This window comes from Periplaneta americana, chromosome 4, assembly GCF_040183065.1.
Source record: "Periplaneta americana isolate PAMFEO1 chromosome 4, P.americana_PAMFEO1_priV1, whole genome shotgun sequence".
Lineage (NCBI taxonomy): Eukaryota > Metazoa > Arthropoda > Insecta > Blattodea > Blattidae > Periplaneta > Periplaneta americana.
The window spans coordinates 24,575,720-24,594,821 of NC_091120.1; the positions used below are offsets into that span (position 1 = coordinate 24,575,720).

The 19,102-nt window shown below is 36.3% G+C and overlaps 1 protein-coding gene across 2 annotated transcripts in view; it reads left to right on the plus strand.

The window, feature by feature from the left end:
* The window catches only part of Usp8 (Ubiquitin specific protease 8), a 71,685-nt gene that overhangs the window by 42,866 nt on the left and 9,717 nt on the right, over positions 1–19,102 (plus strand). For both annotated transcript variants that reach the window (XM_069822998.1, XM_069822999.1), the window contains 3 exons: positions 6,965–7,303; positions 11,891–12,121; positions 14,799–14,932. In XM_069822998.1, the coding sequence (XP_069679099.1) occupies positions 6,965–7,303; positions 11,891–12,121; positions 14,799–14,932 (704 nt within the window). The remainder of the gene's footprint in view (positions 1–6,964; positions 7,304–11,890; positions 12,122–14,798; positions 14,933–19,102) is intronic.

The window sequence follows — 19,102 nt, forward strand, 5'->3', positions numbered from 1 at the left end:
TCCACCCTTATATAGAGTGCAGCTAATATCTGCATTCTGCTCATGAGCTGTGAGCCGGCTTGGAGAGCGCAAACCTTGTGCAGGCCTGATATACAATATTACATTATTTTGAGTTTTTCGTAACTGGTTATTAATTGATGATGCTAATGTATATAAATACTTGAAACTTCGCATATATGAAGTATCATAAAAATTCACCAAGTCAAGCTGCCACTGCTCGAGAAAGAGTAGAAAAGGTTTTTATGATAGCAGTGGTATTTATGGCAACGATGTGAGTGGTGCAACGACACTGCAGAATGTGGTGGTATTGGTGACAATGATGGGAATGGTGTGACTGCATTGGTGCCAGAATTAGTAGTGGTATTTATAGCAGTGATGGTGGTGCTGATAACAATGGTACCATTGACAGTAGTGATATTGGTGACAGTTGTGGAGTAGTGGTGGTGGCAGGAATGATACCATTGACATTTAGTATTATTTGTGTCAGTGATGAGGCTTGCGGTGGCAACACTGATATAAGTGACAGTAGTGGTATTAATAGTGGTGATATGTGGTTATTTGTTAAGACCATAATAAATATGGATAACTTGTACAACATAATCCTTTGAAGAATAAGGGATATAATGTATGGTACCTCAAACATTTAATCATCATCATCAATAACTTCAAGGTTTAGGCCGATGGCCTGTTCCGCCTCCAGAATTTTATCCGTCAAACTGGTCTCTCCAATGTCTCTTTGGTCTTCCCACTCGTCTTCTTCGTGTAGGTCTGTTACACCATGTTCTAAAAGGTATCCTGTCGTTGGGCATTCTTGTTATATGGTCATACCAATTATTTCTATATCTTTCAATTATAATTATTATACTCTTGATATTCAGTTCTTGACGTATATCGGTCCACACCTGTGGAGTAACAGTCAGCGCGTCTGGCCGCGAAACCAGGTGGCCCGGGTTCGAATCCCGGTCGGGGCAAGTTACCTGGTTGAGGTTTTTTCCTGGGTTTTCCCTCAACCTAATACGAGCAAATGCTGGGTAACTTTCAGTGCTGGACCCCAGACTCATTTCACCGGCATTATCACCTTCATTTCATTCAGACGCTAAATAACCTAGATGTTGATAAAGCGTCATAAAATAACCCAATAAAATAAAAAATTGACGTATATCTTCATTTCTCTTATGGTCCTGTAGTCTAAATACAAACATTCAATAATAATAATAGTAATAATAATAATAATAATAATAATAATACGAAATTCGCTATTTTTATTGCTCTTTGAAAAGCATGTTAATAAGTGATTAATACAATCAAGTAGGATATTGGTAAAAGTGAACAGCTACATTAGAATTAAGAGATCGAGTTCATAATTTATTATCATTTTAATATTTGGTGTATATTTATATTTTCGAGTGTCCAGTAGATTTTAGAAGTCCAATACATCGAAATTGTAAGGCTTCTAACCACGTACACGAAAACACACTGCACGTGACATGATTTGGCAGTACATTTCCTTGAGATCAGGTCTACAGAACTTTCCTGAAGTAGCATATCCACGTGTATTGGCTGTGGCTAAAGGAAACTTTATGAAAATTAGAGTATCGAACCTGTTAGATACATCACAGTGACTTGAAATAGTATAATAGACTTGTTGCACAGTCTAGTATATACAGTCACGAAGCTCAATACGTAGTAAATATGCATCCATAGATAGTGCTAACCACTAGAATCCCTAATATTGCCTCATTACAGACAATGCGAAATAGTACTGGCATAGTCTATTGTTCCTAGCACCCTCACAACTCAAGCTTCGTGACTGTATATACTAGACTGTGCTTGCTGTGTGAACTTTTTTAAATGACGAGCTTAATATTTTCAAACCTTGTAACATGAGACATAATTTTACAGCAAATAGTTTCAAAAGTTTTCCTTAAATTGTGTAAGGTTACGAAGTTTGTTTTACGATAAAACATTATTGGTGTGATTGACTTTAAGTCCGTTTGAATCATCCCTTCCAATCTAGTTAGAAAGTAAATCTGGTGAGTGGAGTGGAGTGTAGGTATTTGTAAGGATTCACTATTCACACATGACAGAAGCCTTCTCAGTGTAACACTCGATGTGTGCACTACCACGTGAGGGAACATAATCTTTGTGACTCATGTAGAAGGTACTCGTGCAGTAAACTGTCTTCAGTACACAACTTGGAAGGATCATACATTTTCTTCAGAATGGTTCATCTAGTGCGATTTCGTTTAAAGTTCTCTGCTTATCACATTCTTCTCCTTGCTCTGAAGAAGGTGAGTAAAAACTTTGTACCAAATGTTGTTATGTTCTAGATGGTAATAAGATGCGTTTAATTCATGCTGTGCATTCATTTGCAAATTTTTCTCATCGTATGAGGAAATTTACCTGTCATGTGTTAAGACTGAAGTAGCCTACTTCTCAAGAATTTCCATTAATGTGATTTTCAGTTAGGATACTGCAGTACAATTAATTAGACTATACTACTCTGACTTCGAGATACAGTAGCGTGCAAATTAATCTGAACACGACATATTTTTACATTTTCTGTCATTGTTGGCCTCACAGCTGCTCATACCGCTTTAATTGACATCTGTAGTACGTGTAATTCCATTGTTGAAGGTCTGTCGTTATTATTTTTTTTATAATATGTGACATTTTGCCTGTCGTTTTGTACTTATAAGCATTTCAGTTGTGTTGAAGACTTAATACTGCAATCCTGTGTACATTCTGTAGTCTTCACAAATGGATACAACTCCACGAAAACGGTCTAAAATTATAACATTAGCAGAGCATTCTTCTATGACACGGAGGCAAATTGCTGCAGGATGTCACATCAGTTTGGCTACTGTTAATTCGATCATAAAACGATACAGGGAGACTGGATCCATCACACCCCAGAAAAAAGGAAACTGTGGCCGGAAAAGGAAGACTTCACCCGCAGATGATCGTTTAATTGTCAGGAAAAGTAAATTAAATCCTAGACTAACTGCTGTCGACTTGACCCGTGAGTTAATGGCTACCACTGGGGCGAATATTCACGTCACAACAGTGTGGCGTAGGCTTTTGGAAGCTGGACGAAGGGCTCGTAAGCCTATTCAGAAGCAACTGCTAACCCCTGTTATGTGCAAAAAACGCTTAATGTGGGCAAAATTACATCAACACTGGACAGTGAATGACTGGAAGAATGTACTTTTTTCCGATGAGTCTCATTTCGAGGTCCACGGCCACCATGTTTCTTACGTACAGAAAGGATCTGAAAAAGTAACAGCAGCTCATCTCCAACAAGCACCCAAATACCCCCCTAAAGTATGTAATGTTTTGGGGTTGTTTTACACATGAAGGGCCTGGAGCATTAATACCTATCAAGGGAATGATGAATTCTGACTAATATATTCACATACTGGAAACCAGAATCGTACCCCAGCTGCAAAAATCATTTCTGGATGGCAGAGGTGTGTTCCAACAAGACCTGGCACCATGCCATACGTCTCGAAAAACTACAGAATTCTTCAACAAGAAGAATATTCAGGTACTCCCCTGGCCAGGCAACTCACCAGACATCAACCCCATTGAGAACTTGTGGTCAATTTCCAAAAAAAGAATGCAAAAAATGGATTGTTCTACAAAGGAGAAGATGATTTCTGCCCTCATTGGTGTATGGTTACGCGATGAAGAAATGAATATTTGTGGGAAATTAGTGGAATCCATGCCAAATTGTCTCAGAGCTGTTATTAGGAACAAGGGAGGCCACATAGATTACTGAGGTATGTCTTAGATCCTTTTTTTATCCTGTTTGAGTGTTTTTGCATAAGTAATTACGTCGTTCGGATTAATTTGCACGCTACCGGTACTGTAGGTTGGAAGTAAATCCCGAAAAAAGAAAGTATACGACCAGTCTTTAGACCAGAACATACTACGAAAAAGAAATATAAAAATTGGAAATTTATCCTTTGAAAAAGTGCAGATTTCAAATACTTGAAGCAACAGTAACAAATATAAATGACACTCGAGAGGAAATTAAACTCAGAATAAATATGGGAAATGCCTGCTATTATTCGATTGAGAAGCTTTTGTTGTCCAGTCTGCTTTCAAAAAATCTCAAAGTTATAATTTATGAAACAGTTGTATTACTGGTTGTTCTGTATGGTTGTGAAACTTGAACTCCCACTTTGAGAGAGGAATAGAGGTTAAGGGTGTTCGAGAATAAGATGCTTAAGGAAATATTTGGGGCTAAGAGAGATGAAGTTACAGGAGAATGGAGAAAGTGACACAACACAGAACTGCACGCATTGTATTCTTCACTTGACATAATTAGGAACATTAAATCCAGATGTTTCAGATGGGCAGGGCATGTAGCATGTATGGGTGAATCCAGAAATGCATACAGAGTGTTAGTTGGGAGGCCGGAGGGAAAAAGACCTTCAGGGAGGGCGAAACGTAGATGGGAGGATAATTTTAAAATGGATTTGAGGAAGGTGAATTATGATGCTAGGAACTGGATTAATCTTGCTTAGGATAGGGTCCGATGGCAGGCTTATGTGAGGGTGGCAATGAACCTCCGGGTTCTCTAAAGTCATTTGTAAGTAACACTACTCTGACTTAGTTACTGTATATCTGCATATTAGTTATATATATATATATATATATATATATATATATATATATTTGCCCCCCCCAATAAAATATTCCTGCATTTATTTTTAAAATTAGATGCATCTTATTTTTTACTAATTATTAAACAGGATTATAAATTGAAGGATTTTTTTTATTTCTCTTGCTCAGGTAATAGAATAGGCTACAGAGTGCATCAATCATTCGACTTCAAAAGGCTATATTACATGCATGAATATACAATCTTGCGGCAAATTTTAAAATATGCATTTGAATAGTCAGTTTCACTTGCGGTTTTCACAGATGTTCAATATCCCTTCCTCTGGACCCACAGGATACATCTGCACGATCTCACAGTTGAATTTTCAATCCAGCGTTTCATTGGACGACCTAGAGGTCTCTTCCCGTTTGGATGATAGTGAAACATGGTTATTGGGATTCTATTTATACGCATGCAGTGCAGATGATTTATCCATTTGTTCTGATAATGTTGTATGTGATGCATTGCAGGTTTTAATTGAAATTCTTTCATTACATCCTCATTACATTTATGATCCCATTTGGTATATCATGCTGTTATTCTCCTTTCGTCTTTCTTCTTTAATGTTCGTGACTCACTACCGTAACAAAGTACAGGTCTTGTATAGGCGAATTGTAGCATGTCTTTGTGCTAAGATGATTTCATAATATTCCCATTGTTTTGGTGTATTTAAAAAATTTCTCTGGAATGTCTCATCAAAAAAGATAATGTGTATCCGAGATATGTAAATGAATATTTACTGTTTCTAATGTTTTTGAATCCAGACATTTTCCGCAGGATGCCATAATTTTTTTTTTTTTCTTTGTTGATTTCCATTTCATATTTTAAGTTCAATTTTGTTAAAATCATATATCTTCATAAATGGTTCAGAACCATAGTGGACCAAGCGCCATTTACTAAAACCATAGAAAAGAAGGGTTAAAATGAAGTTATTACTGGTACCATAATTTAGTGGAAATATATGTTGTTGTTGTTGTTTTCTAATGCCAGGCGTTTGACAATAAAGCTATTTGACCTCTTGCACTCCAATATTTTTCAAAGATATTATCAAAGTGGAAATATATAGCAAGTAATATAAAGTATACACATTAAAACTAAATGATATGTCAATCTGCTTTAAACTATTTTTATTCACTTAACTTTAACCCTTGCTTTCTCAGTTTTTAATAAATGGTGCTTGGTCCACTATGGCTCTGAACCCTTCATGTAGGCTATATTGGATATTGTAAATCATTTTCTGAGGAGGCTACCAGAGCTAAATCGTCCACAAGAAATAGTGAATCTAATTGTAAATTTCTATTGAGTTGTATATCTTTAATTTGCGTATTATAGAAAATAAGTTTATATAAAAGTTTTTAATATCTGATATCTAACCAATGTGTTAAATTGGAAAAATCATATTAAAGAAATTACCCCCAAACTAAATTCAGCTTGTTTTGCTATTAGATCTATGCAAAAGATAGTAAATATAAATACCTTAAAAACAATATACTTTGCATACTTCCACTCGGTAATGAGTTTTGGAATAATATTCTGGGGAAATTCCACAGATAGTAACAGTATATTTCTATTACAAAAAAGAGTAATTAGAATAATAGTAGGTGCCAAATCTAGGGAATCGTGTAGGACTATTTAAAAAAAACTACAAATAATGCCCATGGCTTGTCAGTATATCTTTTCATTAATAATCTTCCTCGTATGTAATCGTGAAAACTTTGTAACTAATTCAACAGTTAATAGCATAAATACACCTCAAAAAAATGACTTTCATACTCCAGCAGCAAGTCTATCGTGCTATCAAAAATGAGTGCGTTATATGGCAGTAAAAATTTTTAATAGCCTCCCTATCAATATAAAAAATGAAACTCAAAACATAAAATTATTTAGGGCCAAATTAAAGAAGTACCTAATTTCTCACGCCTTCTATTCTGTAGGTGAATTCATGACATTCAATAACACTTCATGAAATTGATACTAAAACTTTGTGTTGTACTAGTAGACTATATTGTAAATCTCGTCTGTATATATTTCATCTAGACTGTGACTATAAATTAATATTTTATAATAGTATTAAGTTTTTTGACTTGTTCCATATTCTAGCTGTGAAGCAATGTATGAATACCATGGAATGTTAATAAATACAATACAATACAGGAATAAAGTATCATTATTTCTTTATGTACTTTTTCAATATATAGGTAATTCTATAATATTTATGTACTACATTTATTCTACTGGTATATTTTTGCATGTTACGTGATTGAACTGTCAAACTTTGTATGTTTTGTATTACAGGGTGGCCGTGGTCTGACTGGTTTAAAGAATCTTGGAAACTCCTGTTACATGAATTCGATCATTCAGTGTATAAACCATACCACTCCTCTGGCGTTTTACTTTTGTGAAGGAGTATACCGTGAAGATGTAAATCATAACAACAGCACTAGGGGAGAAGTTGCAGAGGAGGTTGCAGCAGTAGTGAGAGCATTGTGGTGTGGCCAGTATAGATCCATTGCTTGTCGTGACCTCAAAATTGTAGTAGGACAACATAGAAAGCAGTTTCAAGGTTATGAGCAGCAAGATTCTCATGAATTTTTTACCATTCTTATGGATTGGCTTCATGAAGATCTCAGTAAGGTATAATAAAAACTGTATTAATAATAATATGAATTTAATCAATTGATTAACTAGCGGACTTACTCATGTTAATTATGTAAGTTTGTGTGGCTTACAGCTGTTTCGGTGCTTCATCACACCATCTTCAGAGCCTACTAGATCTCGGCGTCATCTCGAACTTCTCTGCCTGTTATGTGGGTGCGTTTGTTTGTTGAAAGGTGTTGAAAAGTGGAGTCAAATAATGTGTGTGTACTGAAATTGATCTGTGTGTTGAGAATTTGATCAGGGTGTGTTTTAGTGTATTTGTATATTTCGTATTGTTCTAGTGTGTTGAATTTTTGGTTCTTGGGTTGTATGTGTAGGATTTCCATGTCCGCATTTATGTTATTGAACCAAAAGCTCAACACACTAGAACAATACGAAATATACAAACACACTAAAACACACCCCGATCAAATTCTCAACACACAGATCAATTTCAGTACACACACATTATTTGACTCCACTTTTCAACACCTTTCAACAATCAAATGCACCCAATAACAGACAGAGAAGTTCGAGATGACGCCGAGATCTAGTAGGCTCTGAGGATGGTGTGATGAAGCACCGAAACAGCTGTAAGCCACACACTCTTACATAATTAACATGAGTAAGTCCGCTAGTTAATCAATTGATTTTATTCAAGTGTTAAAGGTAGTGTACGCAAGATTCAAAATAGAATATGGATTTGTTCAATATAGTGACAACTTCTGAGATAACAAGTAATCATGTCTCAGTATCCAGGGTTTTTTTTTTTTCTTTGCGTTTGTGTGTAGTTTATTTTTGATTTGATTTTTTAAGAACTGCAGACATTTATCAGAAGTAAAATAACATACAGAATGTGATTTAATGCAAAATATTTACAATGATATAGATTCTAGACCCTAGAAGCAACAAATAAATCATGGAAAAGCCATTCATGTCATAAATTTTTGCCAGCATCCTATCATAAATTCTGCTGTATTTCATGCATATACAGAGTGCTAGTGAACAACTCGACATATACAGTCCCTACAGAAGCCAATTGGCTTGTCGTCAGCACGACACCTCATCCTGCTCAAGGTTTTTCCGTGGTTGCCCTTGAGTAATAAGACAAATGTCGGGATGAATCCTAAAAGAAATGGGCCACGGACCACTTCCCTTCCTCCACTCTTTCTCTTCTACTAACACAAAGAACTTGCTAATTTCTTAGATAACAACCCTGTACTATGATAATAGGGGAAAATAAATATACTGTAAGTTCACAGGGCTAACGGCTTCGAAGCTGGGTACCTGGTTCTAATGAAGTGCACTGGTAGCAACTTTAAAACATGGGGGCATGAGATAGTTACTCTGTCAGCCATAAATAAATTCACTTCAATGAAATTCCCCAATGTAAAAAAAAAAAAAACTAATGAACAGCACCGAAATAATTTTACCAAGTATAGAGAGGGGTCCTAGACAAGCATTTTGAGGTAGGGAACCATGGTCACTGATGTGATATGTCTGCGATACAAGTTATTAATGTAATTACAGTTTTGTACTCGTAAATCAGCAGTATAGCAAAGTAGGGTTACAATTGAGACATTCTCTGGAACAAGAACTTAACTACAAAGTATTGAATTTGAGATGCAGCGCATCAAACATTTTAGATTTGGTATAACAGCATTGTGCAGAATGGCTTTCAAATGTTTCTAGTGGGTGCTGTGTTTATCGGAGGTAAATAATATTTCTTCAGGAGGTAGATGTGTTATTAAGGATGCAATATATGCGGAAACAGAAAAACGACATAAACGTATGGGCTATTCCATCTCAAATCGACCGAAATATAGAGAAAATTGACCTTGCAATTTTTAAATACAATGAAACTTTTTCTGTCCGTAGAAAACTATGATACAATGCTTTGTGCAAAGTTTGAGGCATCAGAACTTCATAGTGTTTAAATTTAAAATATTTTAATTTATCGTGTTTTCATAAAATTAGCAACTTTAAACTGTTGTGGCTCCGAAACCCTTCCACCCAATGATCAAAATCATGGTTTATTTTGATGCTGAAAAGTTAAAGTTTATATTGACATGTAAACAGTTTTTCTTACTTTTTATGGAAATTGAGAAATTTAGATTTTTCTTAATTAAGACACCTATGCCCACGAAAAAATATTTTTAAAATATATGGTTAGATTCTGCATTGAAAGTACAAATAAACACGTATTTTTTACTGGTCAAACGTTAATAAGAAAGTGTTGAAAAATCAAATAAAGAAAATAAATAGTACGCTCGTGAGCTAGCCAGCTGACTGTGAGGCGGAAGCTAGCCTAGGCAAGCAAGGCCAGGAGGCATAAACACGTGATGTTGCGTCTAGTAGCGCATAGCTGGGCTAGCTTTATCACAGGTTTTCATAAACACAGGAGTAAAATGATGCCCAATGCTCGCTTATCTTCATCTCTCAGCCAGTGTGTGTGGTACTGCACTGTTCAAGTCCAGGCGTGTGAAAATAATTTATTTAATACCCTCGAAACTTATTGCCATGATACTAAGCAAACAATGCCGAATCCCTCTTAATAATGCAAGGTTTTTTCTCAATATTTTTTTACATATTTACAAATGGGCTAAAAGCCTAAAACTAAGTAAAATCAGATTATCTGTCTCTCTGTATACAATAAAAATGAGGATTACTTCTTATCATAACCTACCAAATGTCAGCTTCAAAATGAGCTCTTGTTCAATGTTCTGCAGTAAATGGTTCTAGAGTTCTGAGCGCTGAAAGAGGCTTGTTTTTCTAAAATACGCTAAATTTGTCGCTCAACAACACGAAAACCATTTGACTTTGGATAGTATATTTTTGCATATGCATTCTCCTCAGCACCTTGTATCTTCTTCTTCTTCTTATTTAGTATTACAGCCCAGGTGGGCCTTAACCTCCTCTATGGCTCTCTTCCATCCTTCTCTATCCATCGCCAACTCCCTCCAATTCCTTATTCCTAATCTATTCACATCCACTCGTACACAGTTCCACCATCTTGTTCTCGGTCTTCCTCTTAATCTGGTTCCATCTGGGTTGTTATTGAAGACAATCTTCACTTTCCTTGTTGTTTCCATCCTTGTGACGTGTCCCAACCATCTCAGTCTTTGACATCTTATGTGCGCCTCCAAATCCGATTCCTTGTACAGTTCGTATATCTCATTATTATATCTGGCTCTCCATCCATCCACTGTTTCAATTGCTCCGAATATCCTTCTTAAGATTTTCCTCTCAAATACTGCTAGTTGTTTGCATGTATTTTTATTCAGAACCCATGTTTCTGTACCATATGTTATAATGGGTCTTATTAGGGTTTTGTAAATCTTGATTTTGATCAGCACCTTGTATAAATAGGGAAAAAATTAGAGTATAAAAAAAAATGCGAGGTTTTTTACTGATCGATTTCATATGGAATAGCCCGTATGTTAAGTTGTTATTCCACGGAATGCCTCAATTTTTATTAGAATGACCTCATGCCTTCTTAGTAATTGAGAGAAACCGGTTTGATGACACATAAAAAGCTTATTCACAATTTAGTTTAATGATAATTTACCAAATTTACAGACTAAAGCACGATTACATACTGCTGTATGACTGGTGTAATCGGAGCTCAGTTGTTAACAGTTATTCAGTTCTACTTTTTCCCAAGTGTTACGAGACATCTATCATAGTCATAGACAGTGAATTTATTTGTAATGTTTGATAGGATACGGGATTGTTATCTGTATCAATGTCGTTTCAGTATTGCTGCTGGAGGTAGCCAGTTCCAGCAATTTCCGTAAATTTGTGCAATTTAATTTAGTTTTCCTTCCGTTGTATCTTTGTTTATGGTTACTCAAGTATGTATAATTCTTATTTAAAGTCCACACCTGTGGAGTAACGGTCAGCGTGTCTGGCCGCGAAACCAGGTGGCCCGGGTTCGAATCCCGGTCGGGGCAAGTTACCTGGTTGAGGTTTTTTCCGGGGTTTTCCCTCAACCCAATACGAGCAACTGCTGGGTAACTTTCGGTGCTGGACCCCGGACTCATGTCACCAGCATTATCACCTTCATTTCATTCAGACGCTAAATAACCGAGATGTTGATACAGCATCGTAAAATAACCCAATAAAATAAAAATAAAAATTCTTATTTAAAACTTAGATGGTAAAGGTAAAGGTATCCCCGTAACATGCCATGAAGGCACTTGGGGGGCATGGAAGTAGAGCCCCATGGGGGGCATGGAAGTAGAGCCCCATGCTTTCCATGAGCTCGGCACTAGAATGAGGTGGTGTGGTTGGCACCACGCTCTGACTGCCTTTTACCCCCGGGAAAGACCCGGTACTCAATTTTATAGAAGGCTGAGTGAACCTTGGGGCCGTTCTGAAAGTTTGGCAACGAGAAAAAATCCTGTCACCACCTGGGATCGAACCCCGGACCTTCCAGTCCGTAGCCAGCTGCTCTACCAATTGAGCTACCCGGCCGCCCAAAACTTAGATGACTTAGAGAATTTTCACATCTACTTGTATAAACAGAATTCTATTTCATTTATCATGTCAAACTAATAAACATCATTTCATTTATATTTTCAGCAAACCAGAAACTCACCTTTGAAAGAAGCAAGTAATGAAAACATGTCGCCAGCAGATCGAGCATGGGAAAAATTTCAAAGGAGCAACGAATCACTAATCCGAACTTTGTTTTATGGCCAGCAAAAGTCTAGTGTTCGCTGTTGCAAGTGTGGCGAAGAGTCAGTGACATTTGAAGCATTTTCAGATTTGTCATTGCCTATTCCAATCTCCAGCAACAAATGCTCACTTGCTGTGAGTTTTCAGACTAACATAACCCTAATATATACATTTACATACAGCTATAGACAATATCTAAAACATTCTTTTCAGCTGTAAGTTACAAAAATATGTAGAAATATTTTAGAATCAGAATATTACTTTCTATCCTTCAAAATACAATATTACGTATTTTTATAAAAACCACATACCGTCGACCGGGGTTACTTTACACAAGGGGGTAACTTTACACATTTCAAGAATTTCTGCTTACAGGATCTCCTTAATAAGGACACACAATTCAGACTACTACATACATGTGCTGTTGTCACATAGAATCAGTTCCATGGAGTTGCTACACATTGTCTCTAATGTGCTCCCATCTAAACATTTTTCTAGAAATGTGTAAAGTTACCCCCTTGTGTAAAGTAACCCCGGTCGATGGTATTCATATCATTCCACATAAAACTATATTTTTTGGATTTTTGCCCATGTTACCAATTTTTAAAGACATAATGTAGTTTTGGACGACCCAATTCAATGACGATTAAAAAAATGTAAACAAGGAATATCTGTGTTAGTAGTGTGAAATGCATGAAGTCCAAAAATGTTATTTCGTGAAAATTAAATTGGTATGTTTGACAAATGGGACTATACACGATATTGATAACTACATACAGTATTGTCCTTTTATTGCGTTTTTTATGTCCTTAATAATAATTGTTTAAGGACTTTGTACATGAAAAGTGAACTTCATACACTCGAAACTGCAAACATTCTGATGGGGGCAGATAAAAAAGTTAAATTTTTTTCTTTCGCCACGTTAATAATGTCAAAAGAAGTGCTTATACAAATTTTGGCCACTCGACCGCAATTACGAGGCCGTCCAGAAAGTGATTTTCCCTGGGACCGTTTATAGAAAAAAACACAGTGCATGGAAAGATTTATTGAAACAGATACAGCAATTGTTACGCTATTTGTCAACATATCCCCCACTGAAATTAAGACATTTGTCATACCATGGGATCAGTTTTTGTTTCCTCTGTTCTAGAAGTCGGTTATCTGGGATCAAAACCAGCGTTTGACAGCCGTCTGCACCTCTCTGTCGATCCCATGGTATGACAAATGTCCCACTTCCAGTGAAAATAGCTCAACAATTGCTGTCTCTGTTCCAATAAATTTGCAATGAAATTGTGTTTTCTTTCTATTAATGGCCCCTGGCGAACTTATTTTTTATGGTCCTCGTAATTGCAGTCGAATGGCCAAAATTTGCATAAGCACTTTTTTTGATATTATTGACATGGTGAAAGAAAAAAATTTAACTTTTCTATCTGCCCCCGTCAGAATGTTTGCTTGTTAGATAAATTATTAATGTTTATAAGTATAGCTATATCACAGTCTACTATATACAGTCGCGAAGCTCAATATGTAGTAAAAATGCAAACATGGGTAGTTGCCCACCACTAGGATCGCTACTATCGCCTCATCATCGCAGATCTCTCTCCTAGCAGACGACAAAATATGTTACACTTTCGTTGTGTTCTTTTGGAAAAATTAACACCTTCCTTCCATTATTGAAATATTAAATGCATAAAGTTAATTTATTATTTTAATGAAGTATATTAAATTCCACCATAAACTCGAAGATACCTGCAAGAAATAAGTTAATATAATTTTTGTTTGTGCAAAACGAACTGAAATTTACTATAATAGCTTCACTCATTCAAGATTATAGCGATAATTAACTATGAAACCAATAAATATTAATTTGCATTTCTCTTTACAACAATAATAATGGAAATATGAATTAATGGAGTAACTTACGTGTACCGGTACTTGTAGTGTAGGCTTACGTAGTTAACAAAGTGGGATGAGGTTAAGCAATAATAATCACACCAGAATTGGAAATAAAACGTGATGAATAAATTTTATTGCAACAGACTTTTTCTACGTCTCTAGTAAAGTAACAAATAAAATTAACAACAAAATTAACAGCTATAATTAAAAACATATCCTTTGAAAAAAAAAAAAGTAGGCCTAAGCAATAATAATCCCACCAGAATTGAAAATAAAACGTGATCAATAAATTTCATTAAAACAAATTTAATTTTTCTACGTCTCTAGCAAAATATTATTATTCCAATTATTGTATTTTAGCCATTAACATTTTCATTACAACCAATAACGAACATTTCACGAGCATCAATGTGAAAAACGCAACGAGCTAGCACTTGATGGAAATACGACACAGTCCAAAGTCGACCGTGGACAGTCTATTGTTTCTAGTTGCTAACCGCTTGGAGCGATTTATCACGAGATTTGCAAAAAATCACCTCAAGCTTCGCGACTGTATATAGTAGACTGTGGCTATATCTAAATTTCTGTTGTGGCAAATGAAAGCTAATTATATAAAGATTGGGAGGAAGAACATCTTCGCTACTTGCTGTGGAAAACACCAGAGGGCTCTAGAATTATAATGTTAAAATAAACAGAAAATCTCTTTTTACATTCACACTGATACCCTATATAATGCACAAACTATGATGCTGTATTTTGAATGCATCCATTCCAAACTGATTGCATAGAAAGATGAGTGATCAGTTAATAATATAGATCTTTGCACTCCTCCTTTAATATCCAGTCACTTGCCAGTAGCATATGTATTAACTACTATTGCCCAAAATGTGTGTTGTATTTTCCTTTTATGTTATAGGAGTGTATGAAGTTGTACCTGAATGGAGAAAGGATATCTGGTTGGAACTGTCCATCTTGTAAGGAGAAACGTGAGGCCATAAAGAAGTTCGATATATTGAAACTACCTCCCATCCTTGTCATACACTTAAATAGGTATTGTGTGTTTTGTAATTCACTGGAGTCTGATATAAATTTTACATGTTGCCTGTGGAAGTGGTCTTATCACCATAGGTAGGAAGTTCGTACCAAAACAGTTGAGTACACCGTGGAGTATAGATGTCACCCACATCTTGCACTGCTTTCACTTGCTACAGACAATATGCAGTTCACATAAACACCGCATAGTATCATTCTGTGGATCTATGTAGAGTCGTGGATAGTTTGAAGAATATTGTTAATTTATATTGTAACGTTTTATACTGAACAACAATGTAACTTTATTATCTCAACAATAGGATTAGCTCTCCACACAGTAACACAGTATTCGTTAGTGCACTCCACTGACGACAGTGACAATTTACTTGGACTATTACGAACAACAATGAACTGTTAATCTTAACTAATATTTACAAAGCACTATTTACAACACAGAACGGTCAGTTCTCAGTTCACAGCTCGTTTGTCTTGGCTAGTTCTTCTGGCTCAGTCACTCACGTTCACAGAATCTCGAACCACAGACCTTCAGAGATGATCCGCTGAACTTCGAACTCAGGTCCCCCCAACTGCGGTCCACTGCACTCGAACTCTGGGCTTCAGGCTCCACAGTTACGGACACAACTCAAGTTGCGCTCTGGTCTCGAAGCTGGCTTCACTGCTACACAAGACTGGTTTACTGACTGACTTTAACAACACTGCCTTACTGACGGGCTGAATGAATCACTGTCCGAGTTCACTCGCGTTTCTTCTTTCATAACTTCTTTATAGCGACGTAGCCTGGAAAGTTCGAGTTCGCGATTTTTCCACTTCGACGGACTTCTCGGCCTCTCTAGGCAAGCAGAAGATGCGTGCGCAACCTCCCCTTGCCGCGTCGCCCCTTTCCCCTCTCTTCTCTCCGTGGCGCCCGTGTCGACTCATGCACGACCTGCTCTCTTGCGGGACGCTGGTCGTGAGTTCGAATCTCACGTCGCTGTCACAATATTAATAGTTTAGGTTTCAACAAAGTGAGCTATTCTGGTATTATTGTATTATTTATGTAATGTTAATATTATGCATGATTCCAAAAAAAGTAAACTCTCTGTTATTAAATAATTATGCAAACAGGAGTGTGTAACACGTTTATTTTTTCCCGGATTATTATTCGTTACGTGTTGGTTGAAAGACAAGTTTATTTACTAGCCATCAATACCCGTTTGTTTTGCTAGTCTGTTGACATCTGGTGCTGCTGTGCTACTATGCATTCAGTTGCCTTACAGTCCAAGTTCATTCAGCATCAGAATTACGATACGAACTTCATAGCTGTTATTACAACAGAAATGAAAATTTTTCTTGAAAGCAATTATGGGTTTAATATTATGTGCCACATACGAGATACACTATTATACTATACTTACTGGCTTTTAAGGAACCTGGAGGTGCATTTCCGCCCTCACATAAGCCCGCCATTGGTCCCTATCCTGAGCAAGATTAATTAATTCTCTATCATATCCCACCTCCCTCAAATCCATTTTAATATTATCTTCCCATCTACATCTCGGCCTCACTAAAGGTCTTTTTCCCTTTGGCCTCCCAACTAACACTCTATATGCATTTCTGGATTCGCCCATACGTGCTACATGCCCTCACATCTCAAACTTGTGGATTTAATGTTCCTAATTATGTCAGGTGAAGAATACAATGCGTGCAGTTCTGTGTTGTGTAATTTTCTCCATTCTCCTGTAACTTCATCCCTCTTAGCCCCAAATATTTTCCTAAGCACCCTATTCTCAAACTCTCTTAACCTATGTTCCTCTCTGAAAGTGAGAGTCCAAGTTTCACAACCATAAAGAACAACCGGTAATATAACTATTTTATAAATTCTAACTTTCAGATTTTTTGACAGCAGACTGGATGTTAAAAGCTTCTCAACCGAATAATAACAGGCATTTCCCATATTCATTCTGTGTTTAATTTCCTCCCGAGTATCATTTATATTTGTTACTGTTGCTCCCAGATATTTGAACTTCTCCACCTCTTCAAAAGATAAATTTCCAATTTTTATATTTCCATTTCATACAATATTCTCGTCACGAGACATAATCATATACTTTGTCTTTTCGGGATTTACTTCGAAACCTATCTCTTTACTTGCTTCCAGTAAAATTCCCGTGTTTTCCCTAATCGTTTGTGGATTTTCTCCTAACATATTCACGTCATCCACATAGACAAGCAGCTGATGTAACCCGTTCAATTCCAAACCCTGTATGTTATCCTGGACTTTCCTAATGGCATACTCTAGAGCAAAGTTAAAAAGTAAAGGTGATAGTGCATCTCCTTGCTTTAGCCCACAGAGAATTGGAAACGCATCTGACAGAAACCGACCTATACGAACTCTGCTGTACGTTTCACTGAGACACATTTTAATTAATCGAAGTAGTTTCTTGGGAATACCAAATTCAATAAGAATATCATATAAAACTTCTCTCTTAACCGAGTCATATGCTCAAGTTGTTGTTCACGTGATGATAGTAAGAAATACTGGATCATACTTCAAATTTGCTCCAGTAACATCTTGTGACGTAGAACAAATATTTTCAGAGTACAAATGCGGTTTTTTTCTGAACATTTTATACTTTGTATGTTATTTTTATGTATGGGTGAATTATTTTAGATTGGGAGTTGTGAAGTTTATAATTACAAATTACTGTTTTTTTTTTTATACTTTTCGTTTATTCTTTTCTTGTTCTAAGGCTGTGGACGATTAGAGCACAAGTTTGGTTACCACCCAGCTGTACATATTTGTCGTTCTGGTTCACTGACATTGAGAGTTGCACTACTACAGTTCATTTGGTAGAGATATAGTCCAAGCTCACACAACTTAACAGTTTCGGTACAACTTCCTAGCTCTACTTATCACTTCTCATAGCCATCATTAATGTATTCACAATTCAGTCTGTGAACTTCATTACATACACGTTTAAAGTTGCCGGAAATTTGTTAAAAATAAGGTATACATAAACACACCATTTAATTCACAAACGAATGGCGCTGTTTATGTAGACAGCTGTAGAGACTTGTAATGATCATTTTAAAATAAATGTATTACAGTGAAACCTCTCATTTACGGACATTGAAGGACGTAACAATCTGTCCGCATCTGGGAGGTGTCCTTTATTGGGAGGGAGGCTCCCCAATCTAACAGTAAATTTATAATATGCATTATGTATCCCTTCTAAATTCTAAATACAGTCTACTGTACTACAGTAAATCCTTTGCAATTTTGAACTACAGTAGATAAGACCGAAAGAGGAAAATACAGTACTGTGCCATGCAATTATATTCTAGGTCTACAGTTATGCAGTACTGTAATTTATATTTTTCAAATTAATCTTTACGTTCAAGTATCATGTCTCTCGAAACAGAACAACTGATTGAAGTGAAGAGAATAATCCTACTAACCCTATCATGTGCCGAATACAATTTCACGATCGTGGAAACCTTGGACCCATCAGACAGGTTACATTTTATGACTTTGTTTATCCACCCGCTTCCAGCTAACAACAAGGGATAGTTAGCTGTGCTAGAAGTAGCCTACGAGACCCTTATTGTCTTCTTTCATGTTAAAGAATTTCTGTATAGTTCTCAAAACTAAATTTTTCACTTTTGTAACAGATTAGGTCTTCAAATCCAAGTTCTGTCCACAGTCAGAAGGTAAAGCACGCTTTAGGACTGTGAAACAGCTATCCGTGTCCGTGTCTGAGAGTGTCCATAAACGAGAGTTAAATTTATCGTTATTTCTATATTATTTCAGTTGGGACATAAAAATCTGTCCGTATCTTAGTGGTGTCCGTAAGGAGAGGTTTCACTGTATAGGCCCACCAACTTCTTATTACTGATGGGAGATGAGGTCGCTGCTATCGCTACAAACAGGAAACATGAAACGAGCTCAGTAGTTCAGACTTCTGCCGTCAGTAATCGGAACTTGGCTGGCCTATAAAATAATGGTACGCTTGTAAATTTACAAAGCAAAAGATATCCATTAACATTGTTTGTGTACAATTCATTTATTGTAAATAGCAGGTTTGTTGGGTGCTGTATAAAATGTGTAATGAAAAATTATCTTCCATTCACATGGCACTGGTTTTTTTTTTATTTATTTATATTCTTCTAGAATAACACAGAGCATTT